A 22,163-nucleotide genomic window follows, 5' to 3' on the forward strand; every position below is an offset into this window, starting at 1 on the left:
GAAATTCGGCGAATCTCGGTTCGCCTGAGAAGCTGTTCATCCTGAATCTGGACGTTGACTAGATGTTGTTGTGCACGTTATAAAGTTAAATTTAACAAAGAATTGCTTTTTGTTGTGGATAGGAAAGACGACGATCGGCACAAAATAAGTAGAATACTAATGCCTTATTCAGAATGTTTGAATAAATAAAATACGAATGTTGAAAGATAGTTACAAGAAAGAGATAATAAACATATATAAGGATCATTTATTATTAATATTTTGTTTGTATATGCTGTACAGCTTACTGCATGTTTATTAAATCATTAACAGTATCAAATTTTGTAATGAAAATGTATAAACAAGAAGGTTATCATATTATTACCAAACAGTGTTTAACGACGTCGATATTACGCTGGCCTGTAATTGCCGTGGCTTTTTTTGTAAATTGCCCTGACATTTTTCCGTGACACGTACTATTAACATTTTCTTTAGTTTATTATTTGTAAACCATTATCTTGATTTTACCAGTTTTTGTTTTATAATTTCAGTTTGATCTTGTCTGTGAAAAGGCCGCAAAGCCATCGCTTTCACAGTCAATTTTTTTTGTTGGAACACTAGTTGGTTCACTTGTTTTTGGAGCTTTAGCGGACAAGTAAGTATTTTGGCATTTCCTAACTGAACAGACGACCGGCGACGTTTGTTTTTAAATGTAGAGGTATATGTAGTTAGTAGATTGTGATGAATGGTCTTACTTATATATTATCATTGCGAAATTCATATGTCAAATGTATTTGCAACTAAACGCTTAATTAATAGAACATTCCAATTATTTATTGTTTTGTGTTGTTATATCAAATGAAACATCCTTGTTGGTGCTATGAGCTAAACAGCGAATATTGTAACCGTACACATAATTTCCATTGAATTGCTCTATAATCTAAATCACAGTTCGCATATGTACCGACTCAAATTATCTTTCATATACTAAACCACTCTTCCGTGACTTAAAAACCTCAAATATCTTTGACATAAACAAATTACAGACATCCCTTTTCACATATCGACTTACCAATAAATAATTCTTTCAATGACACTGTATTTGGGATTATGATTTATTACATGATACAAATATGCATTTTTGTTTTAATTTTCTTCATAGGTTTGGTAGGAAACTTGTTTTGTTTTTAGCTGTAGGCTTACAGTGTGGCTCTGGAATATTAACTTCCTTTGTGAAATCGTTTGCCGCTTACACGGCGTTGCGATTCATCACGGCGGCAGCAAACATTGCTGTTTTCATCACTGCCTTTGTTATAGGTAGGGTATTTTAATCTATAACTTGAGTTATAATGCATTATGCTCAAGGGCGGTTTCTAGATGTTTCTAATTGAACCCAGCTCCATATATACATATAAAGCAACCGATATTCCCAGATTCTTATCAAAGCTCTAACCTTTGTTTAACTTCGGTGACCTGACGAGAACCGGTGCACAGTGGGCCAGAATTGGTTCAAAGTGTGCCAAAAGTCTATACGCATAAATAAATACTGATTACCCTAATTTTTAAAGGATCAAATGGGTTTTCAGACCCGTAGAATTTAATGGAAGTATTTTTAAATAGGTATGACGTAATACAAATGGTGTTTTCATTCTGATTGGTTGAGGCGAATGTGCTTGTAATTCTTATGTCGATTGATATTACATTCATTATTGAAAGTGTAAGGATTTCTATTACCCAGGGAAGTGTGAAATTAAAATGTTCCTCTTCCTTGCTACACCCAATAAATCCAACTGGAACATTTTCTTAATATATTATACGTCATAAAATAATAATTTTTGATGAGTTAAATTCTCATTGCAATATCATGTGTGATTAAATTGCATCCATGATTGAAACGTACTTAAATTATTTAAAGATCCACAGAGTTCAATGAAACAATCTTTTTAATGTACAGTATGATGTCATTACAAATACTGTTTTCTGATTGTTGTGTGAATAATATTAATATTGAAAATAGGTTTTTATTGCATGTTACAAATAAGGGTTATAAATGACTGAAATACATCACTTATGTTGTCGTTTGTTTTCATTGTATGTTTTCGTCGATAGACTCTTCGCTCACCATACCTATCAGTAATACAGAACTCGAAATAATTGATGAACCATGAACTAGGAGAACATGTACACTCACTGGCATTTTACCATGTATAGAGTTGTATATATAACTCTGCTGTTTTTCGGCAGTAGTTCCCAAATTGTAAAGGGTCTAAACACGTACTAGATTTACATCCAATTTCAGCGGAAGTCTCCTTTTCCTGGAAAGCTAGCTCTGCAAGCTATGTTGCCATTGTTTTCCTGAACCTTGTTTAGGTTCATCTACTTTCATTTCTATATCTTCTTTAAACCGATCGTGTATTTCTTTTCTTCATATCGGCAACGATGGCTTTTTCACTATCAGACGAAATACGCCACTTTTTTTACTGGCATTCTGTACCAATATGAATTAGCATTTCGAAGCACCTACTCCATTTGTGTAGTGGCGAGAGCCCATAGCTGTAGGCTTCTTCACTTGACAATGGGAGTTTATCCAAATCATTAAACTGTTTTGGAGTAGCTCCACATATATATAACATCGCATTGAATACTTGGTTTCAGTCAAAGCATTCACGACCTTTTGGTCAACTATGGTGAATTGTAAATTGTAGTGTATTTAGATGTTGTCTTTTCTGTTTTCATCTGCAGCCAGTTCATAGTTAATTAATATCAAATAATATATTGAATTGCAGGTGTAAAGGTCGGCAAAATCACGAGGAAGTATCTTTATGTTACTACTTCTGTAATTTCTTCTTTTTTTTACTGAGCAATTCGAAGTGCAGTTTGGTCCAGCAAGCTTTAAAGGGGTACTCTTGCCGAATCTTCTTTAACCGTTATATTATTTGGGTAGCATCTATGCTTAGCTTCCCTTACGTTCCAAAAACCTGTTTGTTATGACTGTTTTGTCATATCAGTTTAAACTAGCTAAAAGTGACAAAGCTTTTTCACTTGTAAACTTGATCGATTATTTTTTTTTCGGATATTAACTTTCTTATTTTAGCTGGTCTTTATGGTGTTAGCATTGCAAACTTCAGCATATATTTTAAATGTGAATTTTGCTTATAGACGCCTTGTGAAGCAGCATAGAGAAGTTCTTCTGGTTCTCTGACTAATAATATCTGATGAAATGAACCTTGTGACGGCCATACTTGTACCATCTTCTTCGTAAATAATAAAGAAATGGTTTGATAGTTTTAGTAGTATACTCCAAAAGGTCTTTCGCAGCCAAATTTGGTATTAACGTAAAACTCAAGCTTTGCTCGAAATATTATTGTCAAAATTAGCGTGCGAATCGACGCGAATCCAAACTATTTTAGTGGTTTTACTTTAAAAATACGATTTTTTGGTATTTTTGGGTTATATTTTGTGACTTTTAGCCCTAAAATAGAGCAATAATCGAAAATGTTATTTTACTGCCTAATATAATTAATAACAGACAACAATTTCATGCAGTATCAAATCCATTGCTTTTTTCTAGAAAAAATAACAGCGAATTTATCAAAACTGTTGTTTTTGCTCATTTTAAGTGAAATGTCATGGTTTCTTCAAGTTTCCATGGTTACAAGACACTATTAAAATTTACAAAAAATTAAATTATTAGTGGATTTATATAATTTAAGATGTCTTCTTCCTAATCCAATATTAAAAAGTTCGGAATGCCACATTTACCATTTTGGACTTTTGGCACACTTTGAATTGATTCTGGCCCACTGTGCGGTGTTTCAACGTGGATAGGCCGTATGCCTACATACATTATGCTTTATATATATATATATATAAACAATATGAAACGATAAAGATGAGGAAATCTGTGAGAATGAGAAAAAGTCGCCCAACCGAGACTCGAACTCGGACCGCCTGCTTGATATGCAGATGTCCTAACCATTAGACCACTGGGGCTTTCATGGTATTGTTCGAACTCGATTGGATAACGACTCTTTAACATTCTCGGCGTGGTACGGCGGAACAGCACTAGTCCTCAGTTGTACGCACGCGCAACAGAGATCAAATTGATACGCCCTCATCTTTCAGGATGAAAGATGAGGGCGGGCGGTTTAGAATTAATGTTCTTTGCCTCTTGTGTTTATATATATAAAAGTATCTCTTCGGAGATCCCGCCTCGTGAATAAAAATACTGAAAGATGAGGGCGTATCAATTTGATCTCTGTTGCGCGTGCGTACAACTGAGGACTAGTGCTGTTCCGCCGTACCACGCCGAGAATGTTAAAGAGTCGTTATCCAATCGAGTTCGAACAATACCATGAAAGCCCCAGTGGTCTAATGGTTAGGACATCTGCATATCAAGCAGGCGGTCCGAGTTCGAGTCTCGGTTGGGGCGACTTTTTCTCATTCTCACAGATTTCCTCATCTTTATCGTTTCAAATTAATTAATTAAATTTCAGTATATCACCGGGCGGTTTAGAATTAATGTTCTTTGCCTCTTGTGTTTATATATAAACAATAGTTACTTTATTGCCGGAGCAAACCTTTAAAACTTTAATGTTAGTATACTAAATGCCAATTTACAAGAACGAACGTTAACGGTAAGCGGAAAACAAAATTAGCATATTATATTATTAGCATATATATAGAATCTATGTTATTTCGTATGACATTTACAAAACAAGGAGCGATTGAGTGGAAACCCGCTCATGATAGATACAAATTCTACGTGGTACGGTTTTCCACCTACCATTATCCGCTCGGATCGTCTGTATAAATTGGCCTTAACCTGTAATGATACACTATTATGGTATTTATTTTTGTTCATATTGAATCTCTTTAGGTACTGAGACTGTCGGTGTTTCCAAACGAACATATGCTGGACTTGTTATCGAATTCTTCTTTGCATTTGGTCTAATAATCATGGCAGGACTTGCATACTTTATCCGTGAATGGCGAACTTTACAGCTTGTGGCTAGTGTACCTGGGCTATTATATTTTCTTTATATACCGTAAGAGAAAGTTCCAACACTGTATAAATACCGTAACACTTTTTGCATATTTTATTTTATTGTTTTATTGTCAAATATTAAAGTCCATAACAGGAGGTTTGCCTTTCCTTTTGTAATTATTATAAAGAATACAACACAAAGAGCGAAAATAAATTGAAGTGATTAACATTTTTGTTTTCATTCATTTATTTGGCATAAACGATAAACAGTGTGACCAGTGTAATGGTAAAACCTGTATGAAAATGTTAAAAGCTATCAAATACGATACATTAACAAATACATCATTGTTTTGTTAAACTAAAATAATTTTCTATATAATGTTTTAACATTATAGTCCTAATAGAAAATTATTTTAGTTTTTTTAACAAAACAATAATTAATGCATTCGCTTAAATTCTTGACCGAAATTACTCTCTTTAAATACAAATAATCTCTCTTTTTCAAGATTTTTCCCAGAATCAGCACGGTGGCTGATTTCTCAAAAAAGATATGATGAAGCAAAGAAGATAACTCAGAAGGCAGCAACTGTAAACAACGTTAATTTGCCAACAGATTTTCACTTTTCTGAACACATGGTACGTATAATAGTTATTACATATAATCAGGTATATGAAACGTTATCGAATATTTCTTAATTTTAAAACAATGATTGTTTATAATATTGAACATTTCCAGTAATAATAATATTCATTCACATACAAGATACAAAATGTTTTTTATTGGTTTTTCCTGATGGTAAAACAATTACAATATATACAGAGGTTTCAACAACGAACGGATTTAAAGAGGCATAGAGAAATTACAAACCACCAGAGTTGAATACTGGATTTAATTTATAAACGGTGAAGATGTATATGTATCTTATCCCGTATCTTTTTAAAAGTCAACATGGGCACATTTATCCTATTTCTTGGTTCTGGTATTCCTCGATAGACAAATGATAAAAATATGAAGATAATAAAAATGTATACACCTACACACGAAACAAGGGTATTTCATTAAGTTATCAACAGCAAAAGAAATGTATGTTTCCTTAAATGAAAACGCACTTTTCTATTTTGAGGTAAGCTTCTTAGATATTTTGACTAGGATGTAATTATTTTTAAGTTATAACATTTCTTCTATTCACTTGCTGAACTTTTATATTTTCAGGGTAAACCATCTTCACTCATGTCGTTTCTTGATTTATTTAGACCATGGCCAGTTTGTAAGCGAACATTTAATGTTATGTTATGCTGGTAAGTTATGCTTATAGTATGTTTTACCTGATGTGTACGGCTTTTTTTTTTAGGAAACACTAAACGTCTACACAAGCAAACTTTTCATTTTGTTTACTGAATGGTGACAAAAACTTAAGGAACCTCAGGAAACTTCTGAAAAATAAAAGTTTGTCTCCACTTCCCTAAAGCATATTCTACACTAGCATAATTTGTAGATGTTTTTGTGCCTGTTGGACACTAGTTACTGGAGGCTTTTGGCGACCTAACTTCTGCAAACTAAATAGTTTTTTCAGAACAGACATTGGAAAACTTCCTTTGTCAAATTCGAAATTGGCAAACTAAAGCTGTCTAATACCTTAGCATCTACCATTGTTTGGAGAAGTTTGTTTGCCTGCTGTTACTGGAGTCTGTCATTTTGCAGGCCTTCTTCAAACTTCTTCAAACGATGGTAGATCAATACCGTGACTATTTTTAATAATAATAATAATTGAATAAATATTTAAATATTGTTTTTTTAAAGGATTGCTGTTAATATCTCCTACTTTGGCCTCTCTCTGAGTACTTCTGATTTTGGCGTTAATCATTACATATCTTTTCTTGTATCTGGTGCTACCGAGATACCAGCCTATGCATTGAGTATTGTAGCTCTGGACTATTTTGGACGCAGACGATCTTTATCAGCAACATTGTTACTCGGTGGCGTTGCTTGTTTGCTGACTATTTTTATTCGTAAGTAAACAACAACATCGATAATAATGATAATAATAAAAGAATTTATAATGCCCACAGCTGCAGCAGTACATACATGTATAAAACCATTTATATTAAAAATGAATAAAACAAGTTATCATTTCATAAAGGTGTACGACAACTAGTGATACTGCAGTAATTAAAACTGTTTGTTTAAAGGATTTGGTATTTTTATTTTTCAAGTAAGTCAAGTATCATTTATTATCATTTGTTTTAAGAAAAAACATAGAAATTCTGTTTGCTCTGTTGGCGGATTGCTCCCATAGTCTAGGAAAGGAAACAAATACAGAAGTATGAAAAGTATTACCTTTCGAATTCCAACGTAAAAGCTTACCTGGACACCTTTCACTAGTTTTAATATACTACATTATTATTATACTACATTATTATAAGAATGAGGACAGTAACATTTCAACACATTAAGTCCTAATAAATGTCTATGTAATTTAAACAAGTCATCAATAGATAATAATTATAGCACTTTCAATCTATAAGAATAAGATGTGTCCCAGGAACCTTCCTTTCTAAACATCATTATCCTTGTTGCTTTCCTTTGTATACTTTCTATTCTATTAATATGAGACTTCTCAAATTATGCCTACAGTGAACAACAAGATCTTGTTGTACTGTACGCGGTAAACTGTTCCATATAACATTCTCCAGCTGTCTAAAGTCTGTCTGATGGAACTCTAAGCAGTATAGTATCATCTCATGATTTAAGTGAGCAAGCTGGTTGATACGATATAAGATTTTACTCAAATAGTAATTTTGAGCAATATTCTGTCGTGCTTTAAATGTGGTTATGGGTAATTCATATTTAATCCTGCGATGAACTGGTAGCCAATGAAGAAGATCCATGAATTAAAAGTTCGTCTTAATTATTGGTGATTCGTACTAGAATCACCTATTGATTTGTTATGAATAAATATAGTAAGACATCACTTATTTTGTTTATACCAATAATTGACTTTGTAATATATTTTTTATTTTGTTGAAAAGCAATGGGAATAGGACGACTGACAGTAGCGATGGTAGGAAAGTTTGGAGTAACCGCTGCATTCGGTATTATATTTTTCTATACTGCAGAGCTGTATCCAACAAACATACGGTTAGAAATATAATATTCTCCTATTTAGTGGTTATAGCTAGTCTAGTTCAATTGATAAAAGTTAATTACTGTGTTACACGAGCAACTGTAATATTATAATAATTATAATTGTATATTCGACGTCATGAGGTGGTGAGGACTTAAAGCACATCATCTTTTTACTCCCCTATTCACTATCATCAAACTCATACAGAATAAAACAATGATTCGCGCCATCATTTATTTTGACATTGTTATAATCTTATTAGGTCTTTTTTATTGTAATGTTGATGTGTTCTTCTTTCCATTATGTTGATGGCGTTTTTTTAAAATTCTTAAATCTAGTTGTCAAACTAACAGACTGCATTATTCATTTGGCAATAGGTCAGTTGCTGTTGGTATTTGTTCAACATCTGGTCGGATTGGAGCCATCCTATCACCATATATCCTCCACCTGTCAAGGTATTGGGCACCACTTGCAATGTTAACATTCAGTGTATTAGCCATTTCATCTGGAGTACTTGTTTTACTTTTACCCGAAACTGCCAATAGAAAGTTACCAGATACAATGGATGAAGTCACACAACTTAGAATGTAAGGGTTTGTTTGCAAATGTTTCAAACTTGTCATTCAGAATGTACAAATATACCGCAGTCATTGAACATAATGGGTTCAGTAAGATGTCTAATCTATCAGGGCACGAATTATGATTATTATGTGTAATTTTTTGTTTTTTGTAATTATAAAGTTAATATTTGCATCATTTGTTGTCAGCGCTATTAACAGCATGTTGCTTTGGTAGGTCTCTCTGTGTGTGTGGTTTATCTTCTTTCTAAGTTTACAGCTTCGTTTCGATCAGGGAAGACGTGTAGACGTATGCCTATGTTACTGGAATACGATCACTTTTGAATATCATGGTCTGAACAAACATGTTAAAACGTAAAATAGCTATTTTAGTTTAAACTAACCAGCCGTACCTTGGGTGTATTTGTATAATTTCTTTCACTTCATTTTCTACACTTTTTAATGTCCATTAATATTAATTAATATTAACGTTTTATAATTTATTTTCAGATCTGTGACAAAATTAACGTCAGCAGAATTAGGAGAAAAAGAAGCTATGACAAAAACAACATATATATCATGAGAAAGGTTACACCGACGTACCATGATTGATTTCCGTAAAAACGTGAAAAAACAGCAGTTCCCCAAACGTTATTACACAACAGGCATAGAAATAAATATATATATATATTAAATAGCCTATATAAATGCGTGAACGTGATTGGTTGAGTATGATGATATTGACTGAGTAATTTTCGAGTAATTATCGTGTCCCTGTCATTAAACATATAAAATCCAGCAAATTCTCAAGTACGATGATATTGACTGTGTAATTTTCGTGTGGCTACACTCGCGTTTGGCGATAAATAAGTTAATAAAAGTAATAAAAGTCATCTACTGGGACTTGAACTCGCGATGAATTGTCACTCCATCACACGCAACTTGCTTGAAGAAATTAATCAACTAAACTATTAACTATTCATACATAGCGCCCTCGCTTAGTTATTAGTCCTCCCTAGATGTGACCTGATAATAATATTATTATGTATGCTTATTGATGGAAATTATTCTGTTAATTTAAACGGCCTAGGCCTAAGTGAATATTTTATTGCCAAGGAATCATTAATTAGTAATTATCTGTATATTATTCTCCAGTGGTCTATTGGTTAGGACATCTGCATTTTAAGCAGAAGGTTCCGGGTTCGAATCTCGGTTGGGACAGATTTCCTCATCTTCAAATTAATTAATTAATTAAATTTCAGTATACCACGGTATAGTATTTATTCTGTGCCTGTGATGTTTATAATATATATATACTATATATCCCTGTTCATACTGTACATGTTGACTTTATATTTGCAGTAGAATAAATTAAATTGTATATTAGTTTGTAAAGTGAAAATGTTATTGAATTTATATGGTCATTTTTCGCCAAGGTAAGGTAAACTAGGCAGTCTTATTACTTAGGCTAGCCGACACATACACTTTGCTACATATTTTAATATAGCAGATGTAATATATAGTTCCTCGAGAAAAATATCATTCCCTCGGGGATGTCAATTGTTATATTTCACCTCTAAAAAGTAGGCAATATCTGTATAATATAAACATTTGCAGTAGAGCAGAATCGTGAAATAAACCTTTATTTTTAAAAGTAATGCTACAGGAATATTTTGTAGTATAAGATAGGAAATTCATCAAAATTGACTATACATAATTATGTAAAATTGAGGCATTTTTGTTTAAAAAAAAAATATATAAATATAAATTAAAAGAACAATCAATTTAACACAATTTAAAAATACCATTTTATTAAAAATTATTACCCAGTTAAATATGTGTAAGTCATTGAATCAAAATCAGTAAAATTCCAATCTTATAACATTATGAAAAAGGTGTAGCATCAAATTATAATACTTTGTTTTTAGATTGTCAGTGTAAAAAAGTAAGTAAGAATCTGCATCATTGTATATTTATTATATTCCGTTATTTTTCATTTAGTTAGATAAACTTGAACTTGCAAGATTGAAGGAATTCAATTTAAGTGCTGATGTAATACAAATATGGTGGAGGAAAATCCTGGCAACCAAAAGTAAACAAGAGGTCAAACAGGTATTGATTGTAATAGTGTTTTGCCAAATATCTTGCAGGCATCATGCTGTTACCAAACCAAGCCACAGAAGGCTATTTAAACATTAAATTACATCTTAACTTTTAATTTATTCATTTTAACATTTTTAAAATTAAACTAAATGTGTTTATGTACTGTAAGATGCTCAGTTACTGATTGATATGTTGTAGGTTTTAGAGGCTGAAAGGTGAGAGAAGATGTAAAGAGACGACATGAGGCAGCAGTGTCATACAGTATGCTATGATGCTGAGTCACTAATTAGAATTGATATTTTGTAGGTTTTAGAGGCTGGAAGGTGAGAGAAGATGTAAAGAGACGACCTGAGGCAGCACGTGTCATACAGTATGCTATGATGCATGAGGGGTTGACTAATTATAATTGATGTGTTGTAGGGTTTAGAGGCTGGAAGGTGAGGGAAGATGTAAAGAGACGACATGAGGCAGCAGTGTCATACAGTATGCTATGATGCTGAGTCACTAATTAGAATTGATATTTTGTAGGTTTTAGAGGCTGGAAGGTGAGAGAAGATGTAAAGAGACGACCTGAGGCAGCACGTGTCATACAGTATGCTATGATGCATGAGGGGTTGACTAATTATAATTGATGTGTTGTAGGGTTTAGAGGCTGGAAGGTGAGGGAAGATGTAAAGAGACGACATGAGGCAGCACGTATCATACAGTATGCTATGATTGGATATTCAATTCGTTTACATCAACGCAAGTTAGAGGAACAACTAAATGAAGTAGATTCAGACGAGGTAGGCCTTTACTTAAAACTCTCAATTCTCAATCTACGCTGCACAAACATACTTTACCATGTGAAGTATGTTCCTTCATCCTCATGTACTTTAATGATGTTGAATTAACACATCATCATTGATATGTATTGAGTTATAAAACTAACAAGGCCAACAGCCATTAAGTCGCGTGCTACAATGCATAGTGATACCGGACCGAAAGACAGACAGACCGACAGACAGAACGACCAACCGACCGACATAGTGAACTATAGAGTCGTGTACACGCGACTAAAAATGTTGAATAGAGAATATTTAATTTACTGAGAGATCAGTTAATTTTTAACTCATGAAATATTCTCACTATTCAAATCATAAACATTTAGTTTATGATGTTTATACCAATCTAATACTTTTTTTTTCTTGATACAATTTAACATTTATTTTTAGCAGTTTGCTGATTTGCTGAGCACCTGAATATAAAAAGTGTTACAGAAGAGACATGAGGAAACTTTCCCTCTTACCAAATTTCCAACTTTTGAACCAGGTTTTGCCTGTCCTTGATAGTGACAGCCTTAATGACTTTACTCAGCATGTGACCCCATTAAGTGCTAAATGGATTAAAGCATGTAACTATCTAAGGTATTTCCTGTGATCTTTTTTACTGAACATTAAAAAAAGGCAGCAACCAAAACACTCAACAAAATAGAACTGAAACCAATATAAAGTAACAAAATCCAAATATTTATTCATTATAACAACATATTTTTACAAATGAAATGCATCATCTAATAGAAATATTTGAGTAGCTTTCACCAATTACTACTGTAAATACCATGCAAATTATTTTTTTTAGAAACAAATCTAAAATTCACTATTTTATGTTTGTATTTATTTTATCAGTTAACAAGTAAATAGGATGCATAAAACTCACTGTACTGTCAAATTAAAAAAAAGAAAATTCTTTTTACACCCTATTACACAATAGCTGTACAAAAACATGATAAAAACCTGTAAAAACATTAAAATCACTGGAAAATAATCAATCATAACAATTTAAAGGCATTATCCATTAACATGGTACAAAAGCTTCATACTGTAAATTTACTTTATAACTGTTACATACAAAAAACAAAACAATATTTATCAGCTTGCCTTTAAAGAAATTCATTACCACTATGATGAACTGTGTACCCCATTATTGGGTAAAGTCATTGATATAATAACATTTGATTTATTATATTAGAAATCAGTATTATAGGATTTATGGGATGCATAAAACTGTACTGTCAAATTTAAAAAAATGAAATTCTGTTTATTTACACATTACACAATAGCTGTACAACAAAATGATAAAAAAAACCTGTACTACTGTATAATATTGAAATCAATGAAAAATAATCAACCATCATAACCATTATTCCAGTTTAAAGGCATTATCTATTAACATGGTACAAAAAGCAAGTACAGCCTGTAAATCAAGGAACCATCATTAACAAGTTTGTGCAAGTTGCAACCACTCCTGCAGTTGATATAGCTTTTGGTATTGTGTTACTTGGGTTGTTGTATCATGGTCCAGTTAGGCTATAATGCAGTTCATGTCAGGATTAAGTATGTTAATCCAGGAACTACCACCAGTATCAAGGTTGTGTCAAATGCCGCAAATTGTCTACTATATAAATGTTGAAAGAAAAATGAATATTGACACAATTTTTTACATGCGTGTGCTGTCGTACCAATTTTTATTCACAATACAAACAATAATACAGTTGTTGTACAATAAAGCTTCAGATCCATTACACTGTAAGAATGCAGAGTCTTTGTGAAGCTCTTTCAGCTTTGATTTGGTTTTCACGCATGAGTAAACTTTATGAAAATGAAATTATCCTAATATTAAATTTTATTATAAACAAATCATGTAAAACTAACAATGTAAAACTAACAATGTAATTTAAGTAAATAACAATAATTCTCAGGAATATGATAACATTTTGTGATTTTTATGTCCTATGCATTTAAGATCAAATGAAGAATTCAATGTTGTGTTGTTTTTCTATTAAATTCTTTTTGACCCTATTGTTCGCGTTGAGATTTTAAAAATGCAATACAAAAAAGTTAACAATACTGTATATCATTTATTAAAATAGAATATGAAATATGTATTTATGTAGTAACTCTACTAATAAATGTATATTTTTTAAGTTTCAATCAACAGCATGCATACACCACAACATTGTACTTTATCTTTACAAGACTTATCTTGTAAATATAAGTTTACAATTTTAGTCAGGTCAATAATAAAAAAGATTGAAAAAAAGCTATACCAATGAAATATATTAAATTATGAATGTTAATGTTCAAGTATTGCTAATAAATATACAGTGGGTTTACAAATATTTCTCATGTGAAATTTTGGGTAAGCCACAAACACTAGCTATAGCCACCATACTCATCGTAGACATTAACAATATATATACAAAAAATCCAGTGACAGAAAGTCCTACAACAGTAAATTACTTATTGCACAGTTCATCATAATATAACATATTTTTATACCAATAGGACAGGTTGTATGTAAATGAGGAAGTAAATTATTAATGTCATTTCCATTCCTTAAACCATTTTAAGTAAGAACTGTTCCCCTCAGTTGAGTCGATTATTGAACAAAATCAGGTTTTTTATTTTAAATTACCCTACTTACAGTTTGCCAAATGCGCACAAAAAAGAATCGAGTACACGTAAATATTGGAAAATAGTTAATATTAAATTAGCATTCAAATCATTTAAAATGTCAAACTTTTTTAGTCTTAAGGACCCTGTCCCCGATATGTTCCGCTCTCGTGTTGTATATAAATTCAAATGTATGGGATGTAATTCCATGTATATTGGTGAAACCAATAGACAGTTATCAATGCGGGTGCGTGAACATTTCAGGGACAAGGCTTCTAAACATTTTTCAACATATGCAGGAATCAGAACGGTGTAAGGCCCTCGCTAATGCGGAATGCTTCACCGTTCTGGATTCTGCAGATTCCGCTTTCAAACTTAAGGTCAAGGAAGCCCTCCACATCATGTGGAGTAAACCTTCCTTTAACAAACAAATATATAACTTGGGCGTCACGCTTGCCATGATTGTTTGTTGCCGGCGTTCCTTGTTGTTTTATCATGCTAATTATTTACATACAACCTGTCCTATTGGTATATAAGTACTCTAGGCGTTTTTTCTGTTCTGATGATGAAAATAGTTTCTCAAAAAATGTCAAGACATTTTAAGGCAGTTTGCCTATTTATCAAATGCCTCAGTCGTTATTTTAACTCAAAAGTTCGGTGGAATCATTCATGATTTATCTAACATATTTTTCCTAGAAAACACAAGTCAAGCCATATCACGCTAATATTGGATGTGATTGACTGATTGGAGGCATCTGTATGGCCAGTAAAAATATCTTGTTTTGGTGATGAATGGGGAGAAAGAACCATTCTGTTTTAGGTTTTCAGAAGCCTTTTGGTCGTCACACACACTAGACAGCAGCTGATTAGAATTCTGATTAAAAATTATTTCAAATCATTTTATTTCATAATCCCAATTGTTATACCAAGTCAGATGTCAGGTACGTGACCTAGGTTAAGGTACTTGTATTATTTTGGTCTATTAAAACATAGTTTTATCCTGCACTTTTAAAAACATTATTTTAATAGGTCTTCTTTATTGTCCTTTATTAAATATGTATCTCCTTTTGTTCATACAAATTTTTTATTTGTTGAACTGAGTTACCATATAACTGCAGTTCATATGGTCTATTGTAGGTTTTCAATAGACACTTTAGACTGTTTCTAGTAATTCTACAATATCCATTCTCTCAACTGCTCTCAAGGCTTTTACTACTTCCTCTCGTTGGTTCACATCTCTTCCTTGCTTACATCGCCATTGTACCAGTGATTCCATTGTTGCTTCTACAGTCAGCGCTGAAAACCTTCTCTCAGTTTGTGATAGCTCAACATCAGCAATACCAAGATGCCTACAGAAATTCTTCCAATCTGTCATTTTCTCAGAAATTATCAGGAAGTCCAAGTCTGTTAAGCATCCTGTAAAAACACATTTAATTGACTTCATTAAATAAAATACATTTGGTTGTTTTTCTTCAAACATTGAGGTGCTAAAATGCAACATTTTATTTATAGTGTCAGTAAGAATTATTATTTTCCTATCAGGATAAGGTAAAAATCATGAATAATGCATGAGCCTAATTACTAATTATTTCTATGATAAAGAATATATAGCTGCCCTATTTCCTAAATATAAGTGAACATAACCCACTAAATATGAAATTTGTGTATGCATGACACTTACAAAATTAAAATACCTATTTCACAGTTTCATCACAATATAACATAAACCAAATATTTTTTATGTTCCCCCTAAAACATACTGAGTCAATATTGGATGTAATTTACTGATTGGTATGGCCAGTAAAAATATATTTGACATTTTGGTGATGAATAGGGAAAGGAATCATTCTGTTTTAGGTTTTCAGAGGCCTGTAAATTATAGATACACACAGTAACTACAAATTTAATCACGTTTAAAAATGATGAAAATAAAAAGTAACATAGTGATTATTTCTACAGTGGTATCAGGTATACATATAGCTTTTTTGTAAAATAATAATCATTATCCACCTTGTCCTGATTGGTCTGTAAACACTGCAACTTCTAAACTGATGTCATCTTTGTATTCATGTCTTGTACACAGGCTATCAGCTAAATCAACACGTCCCTGTTGTTTTAAAGCCTTGATCATTGTAGGTAGTTGATGTGCCTCTGCATGTTGCCAGCTATTTCTCCATTGAACCAAAACTTCCATCATGGCATCTTCTACATGTTTGTTTTTGCCTGCAATTTTACCAACGTTTTCCCATTTGATTCCAAGTCGCACTGCTAGTCTTCTCCAACTTTCACCTAAATTGTCACAGATGAATAGGAGATCTTGGTCATCAAAACAAGCTGTGAAATAAGAAAAATAATATCAAGACAATGCTTTGGTAAAATTAATATATTATTGATTAATTATATCATAAAGGAAATTAATTAAAAAATAAACATTTTATAGATATTCTATTTTTATTGCCGGTAAGAATCATAATAATTCATGAGCCTACAGTAATTATTAATTATTTTCTATAAAGAACTGTAAGATAGCTGCCCTTCCTAAATATAATTAAGCACTCTAATCCTCTAAAAAATCAAGGATTTTCATATGTTTCAAACCCAGGGATTTCAATTTTATAGATTGCAGAAAACCATTTCTGTATGCTTATATAGAAGCACTTAAAATGTCCCAATTAATGGCATAATCAACTTCATGAATTATTCAGGATTTCTGAAAATTATAGGAAAAAGTAATGATGCCAGCATTCGGGCTATGCATATGAATGGTTGTTTTTCTTCAAACATTGAGGTGCTGAAATGAAGCAACATTTTATTTATAGTGGCAGTAAGAATTACTATTTTCCCATCAGGATAAGGTAAAAATCATAAATAATGCATGAGCCTAATTACTAATTATTTCTACAGTATGATAAAGAATATATAGCTGCCCTATTTCCTAAATATAAGTGAACATAACCCACTAAATATAAAATTTGTGTATGCATGACACTTACAAAATTAAAATACGTATTTCAAAGTTTCATCACAATATAACATAAACCAAATATTTTTTATGTTCCCCCTAAAACATACTGAGTCAATATTGGATGTAATTTACTGATTGGTATGGCCAGTAAAAATGTATTTGACTTTTTGGTGATGAATAGGAAAAGGAATCATTCTGTTTTAGGTTTTCAGAGGCCTGTAAATTATAGATACACACAGTAACTACAAACTTAATCACGTTTAAAAATGATGAAAATAAAAAGTAACATAGTGATTATTTCTACAGTAGTATCAGGTATACATATAGCATTTTTGTAAAATAATAATCATTATCCACCTTGTCCTGATTGGTCTGTAAACACTGCAACTTCTAAACTGATTTCATCTTTGTATTCATGTCTTGTACACAGGCTATCAGCTAAATCAACACGTCCCTGTTGTTTTAAAGCCTTGATCATTGTAGGTAGTTGATGTGCCTCTGCATGTTGCCAGCTATTTCTCCATTGAACCAAAACTTCCATCATGGCATCTTCTACATGTTTGTTTTTGCCTGCAATTTTACCAACGTTTTCCCATTTGATTCCAAGTCGCACTGCTAGTCTTCTCCAACTTTCACCTAAATTGTCACAGATGAATAGGAGATCTTGGTCATCAAAACAAGCTGTGAAATAAGAAAAATAATATCAAGACAATGCTTTGTTAAAATTAATATATTATTGATTAAGTATATCATAAAGGAAATTAATTAAAAAATAAACATTTTATAGATATTCTATTTTTATTGCCGGTAAGAATCATAATAATCCATGAGCCTACAGTAATTATTAATTATTTTCTATAAAGAACTATAAGATAGCTGCCCTTCCTAAATATAATTAAGCACTCTAATCCTCTAAAAAATCAAGGATTTTCATATGTTTCAAACCCAGGGTTTTCAGTTTTATAGATTGCAGAAAACCATTTCTGTATGCTTATATAGAAGCACTTAAAATGCCCCAATTAATGGCATAATCAACTTCATGAATTATTCAGGATTTCTGAAAATTATAGGAAAAAGTAATGATGCCAGCATTCGGGCTATACATATGAATGCAATATACCTGAATGTTTGATAATCTCTGGCAAGTCATCCTTAATGTATTTCTCAAACTGCTTAGCAAGATCATTACGACCATGTTGTCTTAGTGCAGTGCATAATACTTGTTGCTGATTAAGATCACTACCAATGTTGCTCCTCCAATGTTTCAGCATCTTTGCTGTAGCTTTATCTGTCTGCTTTTCATTATCAAAAATAGTATTCACTTTAGACCATGTAAGCCCCAAACGAACACCAAATCGTCTGCAGGAAAGATCCATCTCTCTGGACACTTTGTCAATAGTTAGGTCATCCACATAGTCTATATCAAAAAAACAAAATTATGAATCAATTGTGTTTTTAATCCTTCACAATAGTAACTAAACATAATAATTATTTTATCATAAAATATACCTTTGTTATCCTTGACATCTGACATACTCCTTCGTTTACTAGATCCCTTAACTTTTGATTTTAGAGATGTTTTCCCCTTTGTCATTTTATGAGACTTGGCAACAGTATCATCATCATCAGTATCAGATTCTGGATCTATGTTCTTCTGTCTACCAGCTTCTTTTGAGGTAGAAGCTACAATGACAATAAAACAACAAAATAGTGATAAAGTTAAACCAAGATGTACCATTGCTTGTTTTGTATTGTTAATTTATGTAGTATTACTCTTTTAGATATAATAATAAATTTGATTTAGCAAAGTTATTTATGAATGCATTAGTTCGGCAATTCAGGAATTTGATTTAAAATGATGATCTTCAAAAATATACACTAATGATAATTTCTGTATTAGCTGGACTGAACAGTTTTTCATTTATAATACTTTACCATCAACTTGTTGGCATATATCGCGCTGTATAGTGTTGATATTAATTTATATCTGTGAAAGTTAATTGCATTCAACTATCGCATGGTTTAAACATTAAAAACCTAGAATTGTAGTGTACGATGATGTTGACAATCATTCATAATAAATCTTTTACCATCAACTGCACCTTTGTTATCCCTCTTGGAGGAAAATAATCTCTTCACGTTACGAGTGATTCTTTGAAGTCTTGAAGTGGAAGCTTGTGCATTGCTGTGACCATCACTGTCATAATCTAGAGCTATGTTTTGTTTTGTACTATCTCTCGATTCAGATGCTAAAAAATAAATCGAAAAGCAACATTTTATAAACTGTATATACTAGATGTACATTTACAATAATACTGTTTTTTTTTAAAATTCTGTGGATTATCATAAATGATGACGACACAGACTTATTATATAAATCTAAAAAAAGTTTGGTGTTTTTTTTACTTCAATCATTTTATGGCATTTATATAATAGTTGAAAGATCGTAACTTTTTATAATGAAGTAACATACAATTAATATTAATTTTTACATGAATGATGCAAATAAAATGTCTTATATCCATGAAGTATACTTAAATAAATAAAGAATTGTTAACTTGAATCCTCATTCATTTTGTTTGGGTTTAGTTTTTTTTTTATTTTACTTCATCTTAAAATGTTAACCTATAGCAGTGAAACTGATGGATAATACAAACACAAATCCTCTACCTTTTAGTACAATGTCTCCAAACAGATTACGGTAACGTTTCACTTCCATTCCTCTGCTTCCACATGGCAACACATCTTTGTCAAATTTGCGTATAACATGCATATGAGTATGTTCACCTTTCGAACCACACATACAAGGGATGTACATCTTTACTTTAACACCATGTGCATTCTTCTCACTCAAAAAGTGCAATTCTTTTTCAAGAAAAGTTAGTACCTAGAAAATAGAATAATTTGATTTAGTTGATTATATTGCTACCCACAAAAAAAAATACATTAATATTTTACTTGTAAGTGTACATTACAGTATAACGAAATGTGTACCGTAATATTCAAAAGTTTTTATAAATGATCAAAAAAGTATTTACGCTTACAACTGAAATGCAACATATCCATTTTGTTTAGAATAGAAAAAAATAAAAGCTTGACATATTTGAATATTTGCACTGCAGCCTCAAGTTGTCCATGTTTAAATAAAGTAATTATTAATTATTGTTTAATTATCTTTAATCATCAAAATTGTTAATACTCTACATATCCAACTCATAAACATTATTTTTACATTAACTTACCTTCTTACAGATGCTAGGTTTTGGATCATCATCTTCAGGAAGGCCAGCAGCATTCATGATGTCTGTTCTAACTATTGTTGTCTGCAATATCAAAATCAATTTTTGTTTTATTTTCATTTCATAATTGTTTCTCTTTAATTTTTATTAAAAGCAATTGCCACTAAATCTATAATCTATATATAATCTATATATAATATTATAACCATACAAGATGAATGATAAAAACACCTTTTAATGTAGATATTTGCTATATTTTCACCGATTTTCTGCCAACATGTTTTTGTTTGTTTGTCCTATGTAATGCTTAGTGTGTTTTATTTATATTTATATTAATTTTTGTTCAGGGAAATATTGTACAAGAAATTGCTTTTTATTTTAGTCTCTTTCAATTTTACTGTTATTATTGTTATATCTATAATGGAGAATATAACTGAAAATCTGAAACTGATAATGTTTCTATTATAATTCTATCTAGACTGATATTTTTCTTAGAGGTAATTAAACATTTAGAGTTATGTTCCTAAGATGATACTTTCTCAGGTTTAGTTTTTAGTCTTATAGCATCATTTTTATTAAGTCTACCTGAAACAAACGGCAATTGTTGATGGTAGCTACATTTAGAACCACAAAATGATGGCCATCAATATGCAGTTCTACATGCTCATAGGACAATGTAGGCTCAACATCTTCCATTTGAAATTCCTCGATAAATTTAGTTGAAACACGTTGGAAGAGATCATCTGGTAGGTAGCCATCAAAGTCATGAAATAGAGAAATAGCACGCTTCTCTTCATATTTAACAGCCTTTGTATCATCACGTTGGGGCTTTAGGCGTGAAAGAACATAGAACGTTCGTCCAACATTCTATAGAAACAAAAATGGAACAAGAGTAGTAGATGGAATATATGAAAAAATAATTGAACTAAATATTTTAAATAAAATGTAAATACCTCTTTACTCCTTTTTTCACACATTAACCCAAAGGTTTGCATCAGAGACATAAAGAAGATAATCATCTCATCTGACTCATCCTTCCATATATGCCGCAACAGTCTTTCATCTAGTTTACCCCCATTTAAATTTCTCCAAAGCTGTTTCAGAGATGGCTAAACAAATATAAAAGCACAAGTGTAATTTGTCAATGCAACAAAGTAATTACTGTTCTTCTGGTCAGTAAAACCTCTTCTTTGGGACAATCTTATTGAAACTTACTTGTGCAATGAATGAGGTTAACATCACAGCTAACATCTATTAAGGGGACACTTTGTTGGGTCTTCCCTTAATGGGAGTGCTACAGTAATACGTTTATAAGCATATATTTTAGTATTAGAATATAATAGAATTAATAAGATATAATTTCGTTCTCTGTGTGGCAGATATTACATTTTTACAGCTAAATCCATCACACTGAAAAACAATGTTTACGTCTGATATTCACCAATGATTGACACCAATCAAAGAAGTGACGTTTGCAAACCTGAATGCTGGGATCTATAACTGTGATGATTGTTTTGAACTTGTCAACTACTCCCATCAAATCTATAACAATTTTTTCTTTGAGGATCTTGTCATCTGGGTAGAACAGAATCTCACCGATGTCGTGCAAGTATTCAAGAAACAGTTTTCTGTCAGTTATCTTACAACTAGCAAGTAAATCATTAATCTAAAAGGTAAATAAATATTATAATGAAAATGTAATGAAAACAAAAATGTTGATTAATTACAAACTGGTTTTCTGTTGATGTTATCAATCATTTCGTTAATGTTGAAA

General features: G+C 31.7%; 1 protein-coding gene across 2 annotated transcripts in view; it reads right to left on the reverse strand.

Annotated features, from left to right (window-relative positions):
* LOC144842635 (uncharacterized) overlaps positions 1 to 22,163 on the reverse strand; it is a 298,292-nt gene that overhangs the window by 275,462 nt on the left and 667 nt on the right. The window contains exons 2-12 of one of the 2 annotated variants that reach the window (XM_078699119.1): positions 21,870 to 22,055; positions 21,343 to 21,498; positions 20,975 to 21,256; positions 20,393 to 20,473; positions 19,821 to 20,037; positions 19,241 to 19,399; positions 18,660 to 18,833; positions 18,271 to 18,567; positions 17,508 to 17,831; positions 16,196 to 16,519; positions 15,338 to 15,601 (exon numbers count right to left, since the gene is read on the reverse strand). In XM_078699119.1, coding sequence (XP_078555245.1) covers positions 15,339 to 15,601; positions 16,196 to 16,519; positions 17,508 to 17,831; positions 18,271 to 18,567; positions 18,660 to 18,833; positions 19,241 to 19,399; positions 19,821 to 20,037; positions 20,393 to 20,473; positions 20,975 to 21,256; positions 21,343 to 21,498; positions 21,870 to 22,055 — 2,463 coding nt within the window. In that variant the 3' untranslated portion in view covers position 15,338. Of the gene's footprint in view, positions 1 to 14,773; positions 15,602 to 16,195; positions 16,520 to 17,507; positions 17,832 to 18,270; positions 18,568 to 18,659; positions 18,834 to 19,240; positions 19,400 to 19,820; positions 20,038 to 20,392; positions 20,474 to 20,974; positions 21,257 to 21,342; positions 21,499 to 21,869; positions 22,056 to 22,163 lie in introns of those variants that run through there. The other variant, XM_078699118.1, reaches the window with a different exon arrangement.

This window comes from Antedon bifida, chromosome 5, assembly GCF_963402885.1.
Source record: "Antedon bifida chromosome 5, ecAntBifi1.1, whole genome shotgun sequence".
Taxonomy (NCBI): Eukaryota; Metazoa; Echinodermata; class Crinoidea; order Comatulida; family Antedonidae; genus Antedon; species Antedon bifida.